This window comes from Cervus elaphus, chromosome 4, assembly GCF_910594005.1.
Source record: "Cervus elaphus chromosome 4, mCerEla1.1, whole genome shotgun sequence".
Lineage (NCBI taxonomy): Eukaryota > Metazoa > Chordata > Mammalia > Artiodactyla > Cervidae > Cervus > Cervus elaphus.
The window spans coordinates 39,983,477-40,005,410 of record NC_057818.1 but is presented as its reverse complement, the minus strand read 5'-3'; the positions used below and the strand labels follow the sequence as shown (position 1 = coordinate 40,005,410).

Sequence of the window (21,934 nt, the reverse complement as noted above, 5' to 3'; positions counted from 1 at the left end):
GTCAGAATGGTCATGATCAAATAGTCTACAAACAATAAATGCTGGAGAGGGTGTGGAGAAAAGGGAATGCTCTTGCACTGTTGGTGGGAATGTAAACTGATTCAGCCACTATGGAAGACCGTATGGAGATTCCTTAAAAAACTAGGAATAAAACCACCATACGACACAGCAATCCCACTCCCAGGCATATACCCTGAGGAAACCAAAATTGAAAAAGACACATGTATCCCATTGTTCATTGCAGCACCTATTTACAATAGCTAGAACATGGAAGCAACCTAGATGTCCATTGACAGATGAATGGATAAAGAAGTTGTGGTACATATACACAATGGCATATTACTCAGGCATAAAAAGAAACACATTTGAGTCAGTTCTGATGAGGTGGATGAACCTAGAACCTATTATACAGAGTCAAGTGAGTCAGAATAGAAAGATAAATACTGTATTCTAATGCATATATATGGAATCTAGAAAAATGATAGTGAAGAATTTATTTACAGGGCAGCAGTGGAGACACAGACATAGAGAATAGACTTATGGACATGGGAAGAGGGGAGGAGAGGGTGAGTAACATGGAAACTTACATTACCATATGTAGAATAGATCGTCAACGGGAATTTGCTGTATGGTTCAGGAAACTCAAAGAGGGGCTCTGTATCAATCTAGAGGGGTGGGATGGGGTAGGAGATGGGAAAGAAGTTCAAAAGGGAGGGGGATATATGTATACCTATGGCTGATTCATGTTGAGGTTTGACAGAAAACAACAAAATTCTGTTAAACAATTATCCTTCAATTAAAAAATAAATTAATTAAAAAAACTGAAAAGACAACTCACAGAATGGAAGAAAATATGTGCAAATCATATATCTGATAAGGAACCTGTATCTGGAATATATGAAGAACTGTTACATTTCAACAGTAAAAAGATAAATATTCTACTTTAAGTATGCATGTATAACTGAATCACTTTTCTGTACACCTGAAACTAACACAATTCTGTAAATCAACTATATTTCAATTTTTTTAAAGTTATACAGTGTTGTATGTCAATTATATCTCAATAATACTATAAAAAAAAAGAAAACAGTAAAATAAACACAGGGATTTTCCTGGTGATCCAGTGTCTAAGACTTAGTACTCCCAACACAGGGGGCCCAGGTTTGATTTCTGGTCAGGGAATTAGAATTCATATGCTGCAACTAAGACCTGGCACAGCCAAATAAATAAATAATATTAAACACACACACACACAATGAGATATCCACTAAGATTGCTGAAATACAAAGATGATAAATGTTTGACAGTTCCTCTAAACGTTAAACACAGAGTCACCACATGAAATAGCAATTTCACTCCTAGTTACAGGCCCAAGAGAAATAAAGCCATTTACCCACACTTTTATATGAAATCTTATATGTAAATATTCATAGAAACATAATTCATAATAGCCAAAAGGTGGAAACAACCCAGATATTCCTCAACTGATGAATGAATAAACACAAGTAGTATATTTATACAATGTAATACTATTCTGCAAAAAAGAGGAATGAAGTACTGATACATGCTACAACATGGATGAACCTTGCAAATGTTATGCTAAGTGAAAAGTTATTTACAAAAAACTATATATTGTATTATTCCATTTATATGAAATGGCAAGAGTAGGCATATTCATACTCACAGAAAATAAACTGGACTTCCCTTGTGGCTCAGCTGGTAAAGAATCTGCCTGCAATACAGGAGACCTGGTTCGATTCCTGGGTTGGGAAGATTCCCTGGAGAAGGGATAGGCTACCCACACCAGTATTCTTGGGCTTCCCTGGTAGCTCAGATGGTAAAGAATCCGCCTACAATGTGGGAGACCTGGGTTCGATCCCTGGATTGGGAAGATCCCCCAGAGGAGGGCATGGCAAACCATTCCAGTATTCTTGCCTGAAGAACCCCCATAGACAGAAGAGCCTGGTGGGCCACAGTCCATGGGGTCACAAAGAGTCGAACATGACTGAGTGACTGAGCAGAGGGCTTGCAGTGAGAGTGGGCAGCCACACGGCTCACTGGGTTCCTAGTTCCCTGACCAGTCCCTTGGCAATGAAAGCACAGAATCCTGACCACTGGACCACCAGGGAATTCCCTGAATTATGTCTTAATAAAGCCATTTAAAAAAACGAAACATAAATCTCCAGGTTTCTAACTCACATGGCCCTTCTTTCCTCACTCACTCACCTGAATCCATGTTCTCTTCTTTCTGTCAAATTTCCTATACTTTGTAAGTATGGTTCCTACTTTGAACATTCTACCCCAAATTATCTGAAGCTGAATTATTATTATGTACTCTCAATTCAAGTGAATCCTCCTCAGAGACATTTTCCCTGACCACCCCAATTAAAGCAGTCTCTCCCCCTGAAAATGGTCTCTTTTATATTCTGTTCAGGAACAAAAAATAAAAGTAATTCAGCAATTCAGCTGATGCATGTCAGGTGGCACCTCAAAATTAGTTAACTCCCTGAGCTGAAGCAGAACAGGAGTTTTTATAGGGCAGGGGAAGAGAGGGGTATATGGTTATGGTATTGTCCTAAGTTGCAATTTTCTTTATCTGTAAATGCTGAAAAACACTGCAATTTAAAAGGGTGGGATATGTTGGGGTATTCATGTCTCTTTCTCATAAATGACAGTACTTTGGTAGCAGTTCAAAGGATTCGTTTGAGAGCTACCTTTGTAAACCATGTTGAAGATCTAATGTCAATTAAGATTCAAGGGAAGGACTGACAGAAGGGGGGAAAAAAAGGAAAGAAAGAAGGGAAAAAAGGAGGCAAAGGGACTTCTCTGGCAGTCCAGTGGTTAAGACCCCAAGCATCCAATGCAGGGGATTTGGCTTCAATGCCTGGTCAGGGAACTGAGATCCCACATGCTTTGCAGCCAAAAGTAAAATTTTAAATTTTTTTTAATTAAAACAAAAGGAGGTAAAGACTGAAACAAGGAAAAGCAGGATCTGTTTCAATTCTTTAGTACACATCTCAGTACCTGAAATTGTCTTAGCTATTTGTTTGCATGCTTATTTTCTGTCTCCCCTATCACTAGGACATTTCTGTCTTGTTTGTCCACATAGTAGATGCTTAATATGTCGTGGCTGATTGACCAAATTCCACACCAACATGATAATCAAAGATGAAATCAAGAGCAAATATTTTGGAACTTTCCAGCCACTCCTCTCATTTCTCATGACTATAACAAACTCTGCCTAGTCTCCATCACCTGGGTGTTTAAAAGAATTAAAAATTTGGGGGCCACACCTCCACAGACTGGTTCATCTGTGCTTTAACTACATCTGCCTGCCTACAGAAACAAATATTTTAAAAGGTAAGGAAAAGTCTGTGTGACAGTCTGAGCCGTGCTTCAGTAGAACTAGACACTAGGCCTTGAACTAGACACTAGGACTATTAATTGTACAGAAGAAACTGGATCAAACTTACTGCAGTTTTTTTCAGGGCTCTTAAGTCCTTAATTCAAGCATGCTTTTCTTCTTCCCAGAAGTAGCGGGGGCCATTGTGCTTAGTTACTTCTGCAATTGCTAGAAGATAAAAGCAAAGACTCAATTTAAGTGGTGGAAGGAACTTCTGGGCACTACTTAACTTGTTTCCTTCTTATCAGATGTTTCTTTCTTATCGTTTGTACCCCACATATCAGGATTTCACCTTCTAAGAACACTTCCCAACTCAACGCATTTTCTCAGACCAGCATCACTGGCAGTACCTAGACGTGTGTTTGGAAATGCCAGGATTTCAGGCTTCATTCCAGAGCCATGGAATGTGTCACATCACAAGACCCCCAGGTGATGAATGCACAGTTTGAGAAGTATGTAGCATTTCTGGACATGCTGAACCAGTGCTACTATCTCCAACAGCGTGCACTTATCATTAGCACTTACCTACAAGCTGGACTAATGGAACAAGGAGAATTCACAAGTGAAGTTTTCCCAAATGCCCCCTGTAGAATTCAGGACCTGTGAATTAGGGAAAGAAAAGACAGGCTCAAAGGATAAAACTCAAAAGTAATTACAAAACTTATTGGCAAAATGGTGATCTTTTTTTTTTAATGAATACACTGAGATTCATTAAACTACTCTACTTTAAAAGTTTTTTAAGAGAATATTTTTTAAATTATATTTTATTTACACTTGCATATTTGTTTGGTTGCACTGTGTAGCATGTGGGATCTTAGTTCCCCAACCAGGGATCGAACCTGTGCCCCTGCATTGGGAGTCTTAGCCATTAGAACACCAGGGAAGTCCCCTGAAAGTTTCATAATAAAATTTTTTTTTAAGTAATAGCATGTTTTAATAAACATTTAAATTAAAACATAAATGTTTTAATAAACATTTTTTTAAGTAATTTCTGACTCAAGTTAGTGATAACTACCAGTCCCACCAAGAGGCACTTGTGGTGGGAAAGTGTAGTCAAGAACGTGTATCTGCCCAAAGTGAAGACTGACAGGGAATGGGGAAAAAGTAAGGTTTATGAACCAGGCCCCCTGGGTCTTTCATTTAATCCCCCATCACAGCTCTGTTAGGTAACACCACTTTAACTAAGTGATTGAATTTAGCATCAACAATCCTGGGACAAACTAGTATTGTATGCCCCCTGGTGAAGCATATGGGGGAAGTAAACATCCTCATTGATGTGGTCCTCCCCTCTAAGTAATAATTCAGGCACTTGGGCTCCTTCCATTCTGTGCTCTGCCATCTTCAACTGAAGGCTTCTAAAGCAGCACTAGTAAAAGGATTTTCAAAGTGAGGCTGGAGACCATGTACCAATAGCACCAATTTACCCTTTTTTTGGCAGGGAGTGGGGTATAGAAATGGAGAGGGTTCAGGGTTAGATTAATTTCTGATAAAGACTGCCCACAGCAGATGCTACACAAAGTTAAGGAAGCTGAGAAGTTCAAGTGGCTAGCAAGAATGTGGCTGAGTACTGCATCAGGGGTAAATGTTGGAAAAAAACTAGAATAACAACAATGCAGGGGAGTTGATGGACTTGGGAGAAAAGTGTGGAGAGATCAGAATATTGAATAATGTCTAAGTATAAACTGTGATCAAGCTGGAGGGCAAGCAAATTGTAGGGAGTTACTTATACATCAAGGTTTAAGATTCCTAAAATAGTCTAGTTCAAGATCACCTTAAGGAACAAAGGTGTGGCTGTGGGAGTGGGTGGCCATAATAGGGGTAGGATTTACAGCCAGATAGGCAGGAGGCCTTAATAGGTGTTGGTTGGATTATCCACAGAAATACTGAAATTTCCCACATGTCAAGGTCCTAAGTAAACAGAGTATACAGAAAGGTTATAAAGTAATATAGCCTATATTTTATTTTTTTAAATTTTTATTGGAGTATAATTGATTTACAATGTTGTGTTATAGCCTATATGTTAAAGCATAGTTATTGTGTGACTCAGAGAACAGAGATCCTGAGAGGACAATCAATATGTTAGACTTCTCAGTTCAGTTCAGTTCAGTCACTCGTGTCCAACTCTTTGCGACCCCATGGACTGTAGTACGCCAGGCACCCTGTCCATCACCAACTCCCGGAGCTTACTCAAGCTCATGTCCATTGAGTTGGTGATGCCATCCAACCATCTCATCCTCTGTTGTCCCCTTCTCCTCCTGCCTTCAATCATTCCCAGCATCAGGGTCTTTTCAAATGAGACTTCTAGACTGAGAAAAAAAGCAATTTCAAACAGGCTGAAAGGATGGCACTCTCTTTCAGGAAACAGCCAAGTTACACTTAAGGGAAAAAGGTGAAGGAAATATTCTCAACAATTTGGGAATGGCACAAAATTTTATCTGCCATGGAAGAAGAATTCCAGGGGAAAATAATGGAAGGAGGAAGCAAGAGGTGGGAGGGACCAAAAAGTATGGGAATTTCTATAACAATATCACAAACCAGATAACGTGAAAATAAATATGTGGGCTTCAAAACACCTAGATATGTTAAATCAAATATAAAAGACATACTTTCAGATTCAGAGCTAATTTTGCAAGAAGGTAAGGTTACCTCTCAAGGATCACAAAGAGAGAACTAAAAACTAGAAGGAAAAAAAAAAAAAGAGTATGGTTGGGACTTCCCTGAAGATCCAGTGGTTGATAATCTGCCTTCCAAAACAGGGGACGAGGGTTTGATCCCTGGTCCAGGAACTAAGCCTGCTCATGCCACAACTACTGAAACTAGTTTCCACAAGTACTAAAGCTCTCTTGCTCTAGAGCCTGTGCTCTGCAACAAGAGAAGCCTGCCCACCTCAACTAGAGAGAAGCCCCTGCATGCCACAACAAACACTCAATGCAGTCAAAACTAATTTTTTTTTTTTTTTGAAAAGAGTATGGTTATGCTGGTGCTATCTCAGTAACCAGGCTTCCCAAGTGACTCAGTGGTAAAGAATCCGCCTTCCAATGCAAGAGACACCAGTTTGATCCCTGGGTGGGGAAGATCCCCTGGTGGAGGAAATGGCAACCCATTCCAGTATTCTTGCCAGACAAATCCCATGGACAGAGGAGCCTGGTGGGCTACAGTCCGTGGGATCATAAAGAATCAGACACAACTGAGCAACTGAACCCAGCACACATCTCAGTAATCAAGAGGTTTGGATTTTAAGATGAGGAGAGGAGGCCTTCGGCTCAAGTAAGGCAGGGAGTCGGAATTTAAACTCTGCGTGAAATCAGGACCCTCCAAATGCTAAGCTTGAACAAAAGGATGAATTAAAAATTAACCTCTCTTGGTCTGCCTTTTGGAATATAAAAAAACCTCTCCCATGAGAATCTGTAACCATAGGCATTCCTTCAGATGGATTTGGTGTTCAATTGCATTCTACCTACCTGAATGGTCTGGAACCCCAAGCTGAGAAATTCACATGAGAAGTGATCCTAATCCAGGAGTTTTAATAACAGAAAAGACAAATAGAAGGGGCATTGGGGGATATTCTAAAATTGTGTTGACTGTGGTATGATTGTCCTTCATTCTATTATTGTGCTTTATTGCATTGACTGATTTTTTTCAGTCAGTGTAGAACCATTCTCATATTCCAGGAATAAATCCCACTTGGTCAAATCTGCTGTTGAATTCGGATTGCTGGTCCTATGCTCATCTTCTCTATCTTGTTCCAATTTTAGTACATGTGCTGCTAAAGCAAGAAGTCCCTGTGGTTTTATTTTTTAAACAGTGGATAATGTACTTTTGCATTTCAATTTTCAAATGAGTAAATGTCTCAAGGAGCAAGAATTACTTTCTATGTCTGAAACGTTGACAAAAATTAAGACCCGCATGCTCATTCGCAGACTCTTTTCTTCCCAGAACTGGCATCACCTCCTTCCTACCTAAGACACCTCAACTGGAATATCAGAAAGCGACCCTTTCTTCAGAAGGTGCTGTGCAATAATCTAACCCACAGAGAGAATCCAGATTTGAGGTTTCTATATCACCACATGAAACCCATCTGCAAATTGTTTAAAGTAAGAGTATGAACATCATGTCCATGGAAGCAACCTAGATGCCCATCAGCGGACGAATGGATAAGAAAGCTATGGTACATATACACAATGGAATATTACTCAGCCATTAAAAAGAATACATTTGAATCAATTCTAATGAGATGGATGAAACTGGAGCCCATTATACAGAGTGAAGTAAGCCAGAAAGATAAACACCAATACAGTATACTAACGCATATATATGGAATTTTAAAAGATGGTAATGATAACCCTATACGCAAAACAGAAAAAGAGACACAGATGTATAGAACAGACTTTCGGACTCTGTGGGAGAAGGTGAGGGTGGGATGATCTGAGAGAATAGCATTGAAACAAGTATACTATCAAGTGTGAAACAGATTGCCAGTCCAGGTTGGATGCATGAGACAAGGGCTCAGGGCTGGTGCACTGGGAAGACCCAGAGGGATGGGATGGGGAGGGAGGTGGGAGAGGGGATCAGGATGGGGAACACATGTAAATCCATGGCTGATTCATGTCAATGTATGGCAAAAACCACTACAATATTGTAAAGTAATTAGCCTCCAACTAATAAAAATAAATGGGAAAAAAAAATGAACATCATGTCCCTGAAACTCACTTCTCCAAAGAATTCGATAATTCAACCTTTAGGGTACTTAAAATTTGGCCCCCCAAGCACAGTAATGTGTGGTGTGCGTGGAGTTCAGCGGAGGATTCATCTTTCTGGCTCAGTAGAAATCCAAACACGTATGTCAGGTACTCGGGACCGTGAAAAGCAAGATTCTTTGAAGAAAAGTTCCAGGGACCATACTTCTGAAAACTGACAACAGCTACTAGGAATTTCTTTTTCCGTTTCACAACTCAGGGAATTTACTGGCACCTGCCTAGAGCTAGGACTGGTTAATAGGTGTTCACAATACCTAGGGATAACTTGTCGACTTGCAGGAAGCCTCCCGCCTGGCGGGGCCCGAAAGGGAGGGGGGAGAGCGGGGAGGAAGGGACTCTCTCAAGGCGTGCGGTCAGGAAACAGACTAAAGAGGAAACAATACAGAAGACTGAGGAGAAATAACCGCCTCACCTACAGAGGCAAATTATGGCCGCCGTCTGCTTTCAGAGTACGCACCCTAGCGCCAGATTGCGCATGCGCCCTGAGCAGTATGGCGCGCACCACCCCTCCCCCTTCCCCCCGAATCTGCGCCTGCGCAGGCGTGGGTTCTTTCCCCACGGTCCACAACATCCACTTCACTCCCCAACCCCGGTCTTCGAAAGCCGCCAACCCAGTGCGTACCCGGGCGTTCGTGGTTGCTAGGGACTAGAGTGGGATTGTGGTATCGGGTCAGTGATAACTCGCCAGTTACCAGGTAAACGATGCTTTGGTTAGACTTCACAGTCGCGAGCCCTTGTCTGCGAACTGTTAAAACGCATCCTTCGTTTTATCCTCGCATAGTCGGACGCCCTGCTGTCGCCATCCGCAAAGCGGCTGGAAATTGTCTTTTGAGAATTTTAATCTTGTTTGGAAGCAGCCCCGACCAATGGTTCCCCGTTTTTTTTTTAAGTCTAGGATCACCCATGATGTGATGGACACCTCAGAAATGTCATCCTCCTTTTATTTCCATAGGAAGCTGAATTAGAAAGTTGTGCTTAGTCGTGTCCGACTCTTTGCGACCCCACGGACTGTAGCCCACCAGGCTCTTCTGTCCATGGGGATTCTCCAGGCAAGAATACTGGAGTGGGTTGCCATGCCCTCCTCCAGGGGAATCTTCCCAACCCAGGGATCAAACCTAGGTCTCCCGCATTGCAGGCAGATTGTTTACCGTCTGAGCCACCAGGGAAGACCAAGTAATAGTTAACTTTGAAGGAAAAAAAAAGAGAAGAAGGAAAAATTAATGTAAACATTTACGTGTACACAGAATAATCTCGAAGAACCGGACAGCAACTGCCACTGTGATTACCTCAGGAGAGAAATGGGTGGCTGAAGGATGGGCATGAATGTTTTGGGTTTTTTGTGGTTTTTTGCATTGTTTGAAATTTGTCCAATACGTGTGTGTATTTTAATCTTTGAATGTTCATTTGACTCCCTTACCAAAATGTAGATATCAAGGAAATTTGGAAACTTAAGACGTCTATCTAGATGCCGTAATGCTGGATAGAATTATACATTATGTATGAAGATAAAACGTTTTGTGTAAACCACTAAGTTTTCCTGTTTATTTCTGGACAAACATCCTTGGGAATTGGGGCGGGAAGTACAGGAAAAGAGCCAGGAATTTTCAAAAAGTCGGCAGGGTTGGCATACAGGAAACAAATTTTTATCCTCTCAATCACTTGTATATTCCTTTTGGATTTGCTGAGGAAAATTGAAGGGTAAATTTTAGTTGATTTCACTAAAGTCCAGCTAGATTGGAAGGGGACATTTGATGTTTATTTTTGTAAAGGAAGTTAATTGAGTGTGGCTGGCAGGGTTGGGACTCGAAGTTCCTATTCTAGACAAGGAAAACATCCCTTAGTAAGGAATCTCCAGGATGATTATGATACATTCCTTCCCCTAACCTTGTAAGATAACTTCAGGTTCCCTCCTCCAAGGGAATGGTGAGGAAAAAAAAACTAGGCAACTGTGCCTAAGAGGATTTGCAGACAAAAAGCTCATATTGAAAAAATATCCTGGACACACCTCATTCTCTTGGTTAGCTGAACCAGTTCAGCTTGTTACCCAGTAAGTGGTTAGTGGATCTAGGCAACAAAGAAATAAATGAAACCTAGTGGGTAATACATCAACCAGGTTGAGCAATAAGCAGCACCTGGGGATAGAAATTCCCCACAGAGGAGAAAAATGGCATCACAGAACAGAATACTTAGTAAAATTTATTAAAATAAAAAAAGAAAAACAATAATTTATGCCCTTGGCAAAATAAAAGATCTTGTCAATATAAATGTGTCTTAGAAAACATATGAAAAGATAATATATATCAATCAGTATCAATGTTACAGCAAAAGTAATGATTGTATAACACTGACAAGTGAGGATAATTCTGGCCCTTACACAGCAGCATTTCTGGAAGGTCCTGTGATTCCTCCTTTTTTTTAGTACATATATGCCTTCATTTTAAGAAAGCCTGATATACATATATCTATATTTAGAAACTCTATCAATTAAATTTATTTGTGTCACAAAATAATTCTCTACCAAAAAATCAAGTTTCTGTAATGTATCCTTCAAATTGGCAAATTTTCTTAAATTTAACCAAATTAAAATTAACCAAATACATGTATCCCCAACTTCTTTCCTTCTAGCACTACTACATACAGTGAGGTATACCTGAAGTGAGCCAGAAAAGTTGGGCTTCAAACCTGACTAGAGAGAGTGTGTTCTTACTTAGAGTAAGAGGAAATAGTTGGGGGCACGAGTTCCCTCAATCTTTTGTTTCTCAAATCCTAAGCTCTTGATTTTCTTGTCCCTGCTGTTTCCTGGGCAACTTTGTTCACCTGGTACTCTCAAGATAAAAGGAGGAAGTCAAATGGGAGAGGGGCGGGTTAATGAATTAGTAACTCCAGCAGAGCACAGTGAGATGAAATCTGGGGTTTAGAGTGTGTGTGTGCGGCTATAGCTGGGGAAAAGCCAGAGCAATTCTCTGCCCTTGACATGGTGTTTGTGAGGCTCCTCTCCCAGCAGGAGCACCTGATTCCTGGACGGGCAGCAGGGCTTAGTCCAGTTTCCCCAGCCAGACGGAACACGTACTCAGGAGAATGGACTCCATCCTATTTGTCACATTCCTCCTGGCTCCCTTCAGCACAATGGTAGTGCTGTTCACAGAACTCCTGGATCCGGCTACAGGCCTCCAGCATCATCACTTCAGGGACTGTGATTACCACTCGGAAGAAATTTGGATACTCAAAGCACTGCAAAAATAAAAGCCTATTATTCTCAGAGCAGTTGAATCAGTGACTAGACCACCCTAGTATGGCCAGGGCCCTAATCAGCAAGAGGCAGCAACACCATTTACCCAGGGCTAACAGTTCCCACCACTGAGAAGCTGAACCAGTAACTGAGTTAATTTATCTTAAAAGGAATTTGTGGGACAAGCTTGATTTCCTGTCATTTAGAATGTCCAACTACAATTTTTCTTCCTGAATCATATGGGATAATGATGAGGAAGAAACAAATTTTAAATAGAGGTCATGACACCCACCAGTAAGAATCTTTTCAAAAAAGAGTACAGTAGTCCTTTAGTATCCATACGGGGGTTGGTTCCATAACCTCCGAGAGTACTAAAATCCGAGGATGCTCAAGTTCTGTATATAAAATGGCATAGTACTTGCATAACCTACATACATCCTCCTGTGTACTTTAAATAATCTCTGGGTTATGTATAATACCTAATACAATGTAAATGCTATGTACATAGTTGTCAGGCCGCAGCAGATTCAAGTTTTGCTTTGGGGCACTTTCTGGAATTTTTTTTCTTCTAATATTTTTCCATCCCCAGTTGGTTGAATACTTGGATGTAGAACCTGCACATATAAAGGCCAACTGTACACTTTGTTGGGGGAGGAAAAGGCTAAAGACCAGCTCAGGGAGAGCTCCCAAGGCACTATACACCATTGAGAGTTTCTAGAGAAACCTGAGAGGGATGTAAGCACTCACCGTTGCTGGGAGGCAGTGGACGGATTGCTCAGCAACTAAACGCTCTGTGAACTCCACATCATTCTCAAATTCTGGGAAATGTTCCATCTCAATTCCAACCTATACCAATAACAGGGAAAGGCAAACTGATCATAAGAAGGGAAAACAGGCCATCTCCCTATGCCAGAAATCAGGGCAGGGACTGCTCTAAAAAATATCTTGGAATTCCACTACTGATAACGAAGAGTTCTTGCTCTTATGGCTTGTGGAATTTCTCATAGGGAAGACAGGATATATTCATATTAATATTTTATTTTATTGAAGGGTTCTTTCTTGGATGCTGATAAGTGAAAGCTGAAAATAGGATGCTAGTGTTCCTTAAAAAAGGCACTATTGGTACTATGGGCCAGGCTAGTCTTAATTGCATGGAACTAACCTGCCCGTTGAAAAATATTCAGCATTGCTGGCCTACAAGATGCCAAGAGCACTTTTCAGTCCTTCTGAAAACAACATTCCTATATATCCCCAAACACTCTGAGGGAACCAGATCTCTCCTGGTTGAGAACTACAGTAGTGTGGAAAGCCTCTTATTTGTGTCCTATCATCTCTGTATCTACATATAAAATAATTCTCTGTATTGAAAAGTTGTCATTTTAAGAGGTTTTTTTTTCCTTTCTTTTTTTAGCACTGAGTTTAAACCATGTCAGTGGGACAATTCAGAACAAGGCAGTTCCTAAACTGGCTCGGGGGCCCATCTGGTTGTCCTTGGAGCGCTGCAGACTGGCTTCCCTCACCTGCCACCAGGTGCCTGCCACCACATACTCACCATGAGGTACATGGCCCCAGAAGGGCGAATGGGCCGGAGTCCGGGGATGGTAGCCAATGCCCCATAGCAGAGATCTGCATTGGACTATGAAAAGAGGCAGAGACATCAAGGATGAAAACTTAAGCTAAAGAAAAACTGGGTCATTAAAAAGACAGCCCACATCAAAGGCAGGGAAAATGCCTTTGCTCTGCTGGCATAAGGAGTTAACAATAAAAAAAAACTCTGCCCACTCACAGCTTTAGGCCAGGAGCAGAGTGGATTGCCAGAAGTTAGAGAAATGTATAGATGAATGTTGACAATGATGCCACCTTCTGGCTTGGAAGCCAGAAGGAAGCCATAATGGCTCAAAATTCCACTGGAGGCATTCCCTGACTCCCAGAGTGGAAGGCCACAGGCTGCCCTTACCTTGAGGAAGCTTAGAGTGTTGTGGTAGAACTCTTGAGGGGTGCGACACAGGATGCTTTTCAGAGCTCCCTGGACAAGGGTGCAGGGGCCCAGGATCCGTTGACTTAGCTTCGTCAGCCCATCTCGGATCTAAAAGCCCCCCAGCAAACACATTATTTAGCCTTTCTTAAGCATCCCTGCTGTGGAGATTCTTGCTCTGACCATTCTTTCTATAAAATATTTATTTTTATTTATTTTTAATTTTTTTTTGTTGTTGTTATCTTCTATCTAGGCAGAGTTAGGGTTAGTTTTTGATATCTGGAGACGTGGTGGTGCCTTGTGTCATTCTTAAATCAGACCACCTGGGATTGTAGCCCAGCTCTGCCACACACTGACTGGGTGTGTGACTGAGAAAACTGTACAACCTATCTGAGTTCATTTTTATCAGCTATAACATGGAGATAATACTAATACTGGCCTCACAGGGTTGTTGGGAGAATTACATTGAAATAAAGTACATAAAGCACTGGCACCTTGCACAAATAGTATTAGGGATCATTACTGCTTGTCACTTCTTTTTTTGTGGTAATAAAATTGGAGGTAGATGGAACTTCCTCACCAACACAGAAAAACTGAGTTCTGGAGAGAAATAACTAGTACTATCTTTATCCAGTGTCTTTCCAGGCACACAGAACCACAGGGCCAAGGAAGGAAAATCTCACATCTATACCACCACAGTGAGATAAAGTAAGCAAGTAATAAGTAAACAAATAAATAAATGTTTAAAATATATATATATATATATATATTCTTACCTCATTGCCAAAAATATCTCTTCGGTCATGGATAAGGATCCAGCCCATCCTCCAGCCAGGAACCAGCCAGCGCTTGGCCAGCCCTCCACAGGATAGGATGGGGACATTGCTGCTGAGGGTGGCCAGAGGCTCAAATTTGGAATCTGAAAACACCTGAGGAGAAGAGGTGCTTCTTACAGTTGTTTTTTGGCTTCCCTCCAAATCCCATGCCTCCCCAAATTTTCCTTATATCATTAAGCACAGAGCCTCAGATTTACAGGCTCTTTCTACCCTGAAGCATGACTGGGATCTCAAGAAGCTTCAAAGGGAACTATCCAGAAACATTTAACCTAGTGTCTTGTCTGGGTTAAAAGAAGCCTAAAATGAGGAAGCTGGTCCCAGCCCAGTAATATGTACAACCCCTGACTCTAGGGAATGAATGAAATAATTAGATTCTGCCCAAGACTCACCATGTCTCCATAGATCTCATCAGCTAAGATGGGGACACACTGCCTTGCAGCCACTGAAAATAAGAGAAACATGCTGATGTCATTTTTAATGTGAATTGCCTTAGCACTTAAATGTTTATCTGGGCTTATACTTTACACTTCATGTTTGTGGGTTTTGTCTTCCTCTTTAAGAACTACAAATTCTTCTCATGGTACAGAGCCTTCCAGGGTACAGAGCCTGAATTTGCTGTTTAATTAACTAGATATTTCAAATCCTTTCTTCCATATGAGGGGAGTGATAAAGAGGCAAGTCTTTTTCTCCTTCTTTCTACCTTTGCAGGGGCACACCACTCACTAGGGACCCCAGTGGAGCCCTCCAACCTCTATCCTAGTCTTGGAACTTAGTAAAGGACTTCTTTCTCACTCCAGGAAACAGCTAAAGGATTCCATCCCCAACTTCTTTCCTGTCAAGTGAAATCTGTTGGACTTACCTGCCAAAATTTTCTGGAGATGACGTCTACTGAACACTGACCCACAAGGGTTTGATGGATTGTTGACAATAAGACAAACTGTCTTTTCATCAATCAGAGATTCTAGTTGTTTCAGGTCAATTTCCCAATTCTTCTCTGGCTGGGGAGGGAAAAAAAAGTGAGACCAAGATGATTCTGAAAAATTTAGGAAGACTACTCACTTCTCTCAAAGGTATAATATAAGTCACAAAACGTGTCTGTGGCCTCAGACTTTCCAAATCTTTTTCTGCTAAGATAATGGTCATGTATTTTTATGAAGTAGTAATTGAGCATTTGTATCTAAAATTATATAATTTGTATCTAAAATTAAAAAGTCATTTACCAATAAATTGTAGAGCTTGACCTCAATTCCCATAGATTCAGCCAGAGTCCTGTAGAGAGAGAAGCCGGGTCTTGGAACTAAGATGTTTTGCCCTGGGTTGGCCAACACAGCCAAACATAGTTCAATAGCCTGACTGCAGCCACTTGTCAGAATGACATCCTATGAAGAAAAGTTTTGTTTTGTTAGGGGTTCCAACAGCAACAGGAGAAAAGGGATTATCAGATGAGTGAGTGGGAAGCAAAAATTAGCTTACTTTTAAAAATCCTATGTAAAGTAGTGGGGACTGTACTAGGCCAAAATTGAAAGAAACGGATATGTTTATATATGTCCATATCTAGAGGTTGTTGAAAATGCTGGCCACTTAAATAAATCACTTTAAAAAGGACAGGTTGGCTGTGACTCAGCAGACCTCCATGAGAGGTCATTATGACCTTGGACTTTTTCACCTGGTTATTTATTTACTTTTGACCAGAGATTTGAAGCATGGCTGTCTTCTGAACTACAAAGGGCTCCCCTTAAGGTTAAGAAATGTTGACCTCCACCCTATAAACAACAGAGTGGAGGGCATTTAAACTTGACCCTGCCATCAGTCCAATATGCCATGGAAACTCGATCGTCCCATCTAAGTGACCTTAGGTAAGTGAAGGGAACTACAGATTAATAAAAGACCCTATTGGTAAAATTAAATTTTTCGATTATTTGGTATATATGAATTACTGTTTTTCAATTATCTTTTGCAGAGAATCACATATAGGGTGACCTCTGAGTCCTTTGAGCCTCCTTGAGACAGACATCACATAAGTTGTATGCAATGTTATTATCATACTATAATTACATTAAACATGCTGACTAGTGGCCTCCCTGTATAAAAAGTCCTGGAATTGCCAAAGGGAAATTATCCTTAGTTTTTGTTTCCCTTGAAACCCTTATTCCTCACGGAACAGAAACAAAGGGTAGAGTTTGCCTGGTATTGCTTCAGAGCAGGCACCTTGTCTAGGGCTCACCTTAGCTTCCAGGGGTGCCTCGGGACAGTGGTAATAAGAAGCAACTTCCTCCCGGCTGGATAAGTGGCCTGAGAGAAAAGAGCAGAAGGAGAAAGCTGGAAGTTTTCATCCCATAGCTGACAGCGATGCCCTTAAGTCACAGGTCTTCAAGGCTACCTTCTGTCCCAGACCAGAGCACATAGCATTCGGTTAAGCTCTCAGTCACTATAGTTAAAGGAGATTAACTTTATACCTTATAATTTTATAATAAGCACACAAATGTATAAATAATAACAAAAAGAGTTCACCAAACTATAAAATACTCTGCAGCATCTCGGTTACTGTGATTATGTTTTATTTTCTTCTAGATTATTTAATCTAAAATACAGGATTTAGATTATTCTTAAATCCCTTTCAGGGATTATATTTGAAAACTTGTAATTAATGAGTGTGTTACACTGGGTTCATTTTAACTTTTTCACATTGTGTTGTATACCTATTAGTATTTTCCTTTTATATTTAAATTAAAATATTTTCCTTTTAAATTATATTCTCATGCAATGTTTCCAAATGTTGGCTTGCAAGCTTGAAGTATAGACAGTTTCATACCAATTATAATGTTTTACAGAATTGCTGTCCAAAAAGATTATCTTCAGTTACCAAAGCTAGAGGCAATATTTCCTAATGTTTGTTAACTTAATAGGTACAGATAATTCTCTTGAAATTAATCAGCATTTCCTTAATTGTTAATAAAAAACACAGATAAATATTATCTGTGTTTCCTTTGGCATGAAGTGTTCATTTCCTTTGAGTATTTGTCAAATGCAGACTTGGTTTTAGGTTTCAGGTTAAATCAGTTTCTTAATACTTTGAACATAAAAGTCATAATAAACATTTTAAAAAACTGTATTGAAGAATAGTTGATTTACAATGTGGTGTTAATTTCTGCTCTACAGCAAGGTGATTCAGTTATATATATTCTTTTTCATATTCCCTTTCATTATGTATAAACTCTTTTTATAACTAAATTTTAGTCTTATTTTGTTTTGATTTTTATTTATGAAGCTGTATAAAATGTAAATAATCAACCTAAAAATCATGTCCCTCATATCTCTTTAAAGTGTTTTTAAATTCTATTTTAGCATGAAGCTGATTTTTATTTTGCACATACACACAGTGGGGGAGTGTGTGACACCGAAACAAAGGAGTCACTTATTTTACCAAAACGCTTAGGGTAGGAATGTTCAATACATGGAGAGAGTTACACCTAAATAAATTTATTCCTGTCTTAAACAACCTTCTGTCCTCTAATAGAACAACTCATTCTTTGCTGTTGTTTTTGTTTGTTTCTGCCTTGAAACAAGCACATTGAGAGTGTGACCAGAACCATAATTAAAATAAATCTTGAATGTGCAGAGGAGGAGAAATAACATCAAGAAGTATTTACCTAGGGCAGTAAGTAAATTGATTTAGGAGCTAGACAGCTCTGTCAAGAAGCCCCTGCAGCCAAACTCAAGGCCTCCATGGAGAATGAGCAATGATAGGATAGGAGCGTTATTTGAGCAGAGTGCATAATGGGAACCCAGAGCAGGGAGGTGCCACAGTGCCAGAGGAAGCCAGCAAAGAAGTTGGACCTTGGTGGCTTGAGGTTAAACATTCTGAGACTCCTTTCCCCAAATTCAACAGCCATATTATCTTAGCCTCTCCTTAGGAATTATGCATCGGGAAAGCAAAGAGAACTTCTAGAAATTTATTACTGTCAGAAGAGCACAGAAGATTTGGGAACTGCCAGATTAGCGTCTCAGAGGGAACTTACCAATGGAGGGGACATAGCCATTAAACTTCCCTGAGTCAAGGGCATCTTTCATTGCTTGGGTAACTTCAGGATCTGTCGGCAGGTTTCCAAATACAGTAGGGTCCCCTTTTCAAGAACCACCAAGAGGTTATTCTTCCACGCCCAGTACCCAAACCCACCCTCCACTTCCATCCTCTCTGCCCAACCCATGAGGATAGGGGTGAGAGGAACAATGCCTGGCTCTTGGTTAAGTGTACTCAACTCACCAATCGATAAAGCAATCATGGTCTTGTTTGGATTTGGCTTCACCTTCATGTTGTCCACAATGGCCCGGATGGGATTGAAAGTTTTGTTGGACATGTCCGAAGGCCTCACGGACCATCTGGCCTTCCTGCTTTTCACTTTTCCCAGCACGGAGCTTCTCCCAGTGATGTTGACATGCACATCCAGAACTGAGGGGAGGCTGCCATGGTCCTGCATCTGAATCACATATGGGTCCATGACTAGCAAAGACTATGGGGAAAAGAAGGGGTCACTGTGACTCTAAGAACAGATACAGTCCAGTGGGGCAGCTACAGTTGGACCTAAACACTGGGGTGACTTGGCCGGACATCTCTTTTCAAACTCCTTTCACATGTAAAGCAGCTTTGAATGAATGAGGGCAATTTTAAGACTTTTCACTCAGATGGAAAATAAGCAAAATAACCATTCTACAATATTAGCAGAGTGTTCCACTGAATGCTTATCTACTGTGAGATTCACTATGTGCTACATCATCACCATGAAAATTTAACCATGCTCTCAGCAAAACCAAGGAAGAATGACATGAAAACTAATGTTAAATAAGGAAAGCGTAGGTATCCCTTCCATTCCATGCAAGAAAGAGTCTCCTTACACTTCAACAGACTGTGTCTTGTCCTATGCAAAGAATAATCAGGAAGAACTATTCCATATTGTTAGAAATTTACTGTTAACATTATCATTAGTAAAAATAAAGCCCTATTCTATAAGCAGCTTACTGCCCTGTGGAAAAAGAAATCAATACACCACAAAGAAAGAAACATGCATCCCAAATCACAAGGTTAGCTGAGGCTTGAGATTTTACCTTCCCAGTAAAGGAGAAGCAGCCTCCAAGCAGCCAAACCAGGAAGTTGCCTAAGTTCTTTGACAAGTGGCAGGGACGGTGAATTCAGATGCAACCTCTGATGCCTGAAATAGTCCCACAAATGGGCGTTGAGCCTGAGACTCTCATGCTATTGGTTCAGGTAAGAACGCAGCAACCAGCCCTCTTCTTTTCTCCCCTCCTCACTTTTTGGTGCTTTTTCTCTCTAACCCTGCCTCCCACCTCCACCACCAAATCAGGAATTTGAACACTTCAGCCTTCTGGAATTGTCTGTGTTAACTCTTTCCAGGTAATCTGTGAGATGTTTGAAAGGATTGTCAGAGAGGTAGTCAGGATTACAGTTGATAATTTTTATTAAATCTTTTTTTGTGTGACAAAATGACCTATTAAAATGTTAATAGTACAGAAATGTATAGAGTAAAAAGTGAGAGTCTTGCAAGGACCAGGCAGTGGTAATGATCTGGCCATTTCTATCCATTCATCAAGATAGATAGATGATAGTAGATCAATAGATCTACAGATGATAAATAGGTGATAGACAGAAGATAGATTAGATGATGGATACATAGATACAGAATTGTATATATTTTCAAAACACAGCTGAGATCATGCTCTACAACTTGTTCAGCAGCATTGCTTATTTATTTCCTACATCTAGGGCTCCTTTCTTTGTTAGTCCACAAAGTTCTACTCCAGTTAGAACAAACTGTGCAGCTAGAGTAAATGAAGGCCCACTCCATAAACATTTAAAAAGTACAGAGTATCTAAGGCAACCAAAACCTGTGCAATTTTATCCTTATGCTGTGAATTCTTAATTTTCCTGTTATGGAGTTATTGGAAAAATAAGATGTCAGGTGAGATCTAAACAAAAACCTTTGCTAAGCCAGCACAGCAGACAACTCAGAATTCCTGTGAGCCTATGAAAAGTATCATCCACCCAAGGGTTAAGAGAAACCTCAGTCACCCCATGGCTCAAATCCTATCCGTTTACTTATTGAGAGACAGAGAGTTGTTTCATAAGCTCTGTCTGCTTCAGCTGTTTATTGATGATTTGAGTCTCCACTGGGGTTGAATAACCTTTTATTTCTCTGGTCCTTCCATCTTCTTCTTTTCCCTCCATTTATTTATGTCTTTATTTTTTAAATTGGAGGCTAATTGCTTTACAATGTTTTGTTGCCTTCTGCCACACAATGATGAGAATCAGCCTTATGTATACATATGTCCCTTCCAACTCTTAGTACTTTGAAAAATTCACCTAGTGTAGTTACTTCCCCACTCCACTGAAGCAAGCATTTACCATTTCATCTCACCAGTGGAGAAGCAGAAGCACCAAGCCGGTGCAGGAAGCCAGCCAGGTCAAAGAAAATGTAGGTTAATTATGAAGCCCTGAGCCCTGAGCCAGACAAGCTAGACTGCTTTGTTTCAAAAAGCTATGTCTAACACATCTAAAAGACAGAAAAGGAAAGGTTTAGGTCTGCTACTTGGCACCCTATACACAGGTAAATGGCCCGTTTTACTAAATACAGTTAACCATTTTACAGATAGACATATGCTTCGCAGGCTGAATCTAGTACCCTTGGTGAGGTTGCCAAGTGAGAACATGGTGCTGTTTCCAAAACACATAGATCTTGTCAAGAGAGGAGACCACCCTTTCCTAAACCTATTTATTCCACCACCACCTCCATTTAAAATATATGTGTGCTGGAGAAAATCAGAAAAATTTAAAAGCATTTATAATCTACCACCACTCTTAACACATTAGTTTTACTTTTTCCCTACAAAGTTGGGGTCTTGCTCTATGTACATATTTTTTAAATTGAGAAAAAAATTATATAACATAAAATTCACCATCTCAAAGTGTAAGATCCAGTGATTTTTAGTTCATTCACAACATTGTGCGACAATCGCCGCCATCTAATTCCAAGACTTTTTTTTTTCCATTGTTCCAGAGAGAAACTCCATACCTATTAACTAGCCCCTCTCAATTTTCCTCTTCTTAGCCCCCAGCAACCACGAATTTACTTTCTGTCTCCATGGATTTGCCTATTCCTGATGTTTCACACAAATGGCATCATACAATATGTCGTCTTTCATGTCTGACATCTTTCACTTAGCAAATGTTTTTCCAAGTTGTAGCATGTTTCAGTACTTCATTCCTTGTTATGGCTGAATAGTAGTCCATTATGTGAATATTTTGATTTGTTCACCTGTTCATCAGCTGCTGGACATTTGGGTTGTTTCCACTTTTTGGCTATCAGAAATAATGCTGCTATTAACACTTACATGCAGGTTTTCGTATGAACATATGTTTTCAATTCTCTTGAATATATACCTTGGTGTAGAGCTGCTGGACCATATTATGGGTAGTTTTGCTTTGTGAACTTTTAAATTATATCATGAATATTTTCTCATGTTCTGAAAAACATTCCATCATAGAGAATTATCAGAATTTATTGAATAATTTTCCTATTGTTGGACATGATGTGGAGTCTAGCTTTTACTATTGTAAGAAATGCTGCCAAGAGCATCACTGTATATAAATATCAGTTCATACATGTTATTATCTCCTTAATGTAAATTTTACTATACATGGACTTACCGCATTGAAGACAG

At 40.2% G+C, this 21,934-nt stretch overlaps 1 protein-coding gene across 3 annotated transcripts; it reads right to left on the bottom strand.

Moving 5' to 3' along the window:
• Positions 1-9,491: 9,491 nt before the first annotated feature.
• TAT (tyrosine aminotransferase) lies at positions 9,492-19,451 on the bottom strand. 3 transcript variants are annotated; one of them, XM_043899008.1, is made up of 13 exons: positions 19,304-19,409; positions 18,465-18,711; positions 18,220-18,324; positions 16,425-16,492; positions 15,421-15,579; positions 15,060-15,198; positions 14,590-14,642; positions 14,141-14,293; positions 13,347-13,475; positions 12,942-13,025; positions 12,137-12,235; positions 11,231-11,391; positions 9,492-9,841 (listed from the first exon to the last, which is right to left on the bottom strand). In XM_043899008.1, exons 2-12 carry the CDS (start codon positions 18,697-18,699, stop codon positions 11,251-11,253), a joined length of 1,365 nt encoding a protein of 454 aa, XP_043754943.1. In that variant the 5' UTR covers positions 18,700-18,711; positions 19,304-19,409; the 3' UTR covers positions 9,492-9,841; positions 11,231-11,250. The 3 variants fall into 3 exon arrangements, with proteins under 3 accessions (XP_043754943.1, XP_043754944.1, XP_043754942.1); XM_043899009.1 differs by lacking the exon at positions 9,492-9,841 and having other exon boundaries at positions 10,344-11,391; positions 18,465-18,678; positions 19,304-19,451; XM_043899007.1 differs by lacking the exon at positions 9,492-9,841 and having other exon boundaries at positions 10,344-11,391.
• Between the last annotated feature and the right edge of the window lie 2,483 nt (positions 19,452-21,934).

What these genes read in the sequence shown, in the direction of transcription:
- TAT (XM_043899008.1), bottom strand. Translation starts at nt 18,699, where the DNA reads ATGGACCCATATGTGATTCAGATGCAGGACCATGGCAGCCTCCCCTCA. An exon ending in CATGATTGCTTTATCGATTG is followed by an intron (nt 18,325 to 18,464) that starts GTGAGTTGAGTA and finishes GTTCTTGAAAAG; the next exon opens with GGGACCCTACTGTATTTGGA. An exon ending in TCTCCAGAAAATTTTGGCAG is followed by an intron (nt 14,643 to 15,059) that starts GTAAGTCCAACA and finishes TCTTATTTTCAG; the next exon opens with TGGCTGCAAGGCAGTGTGTC.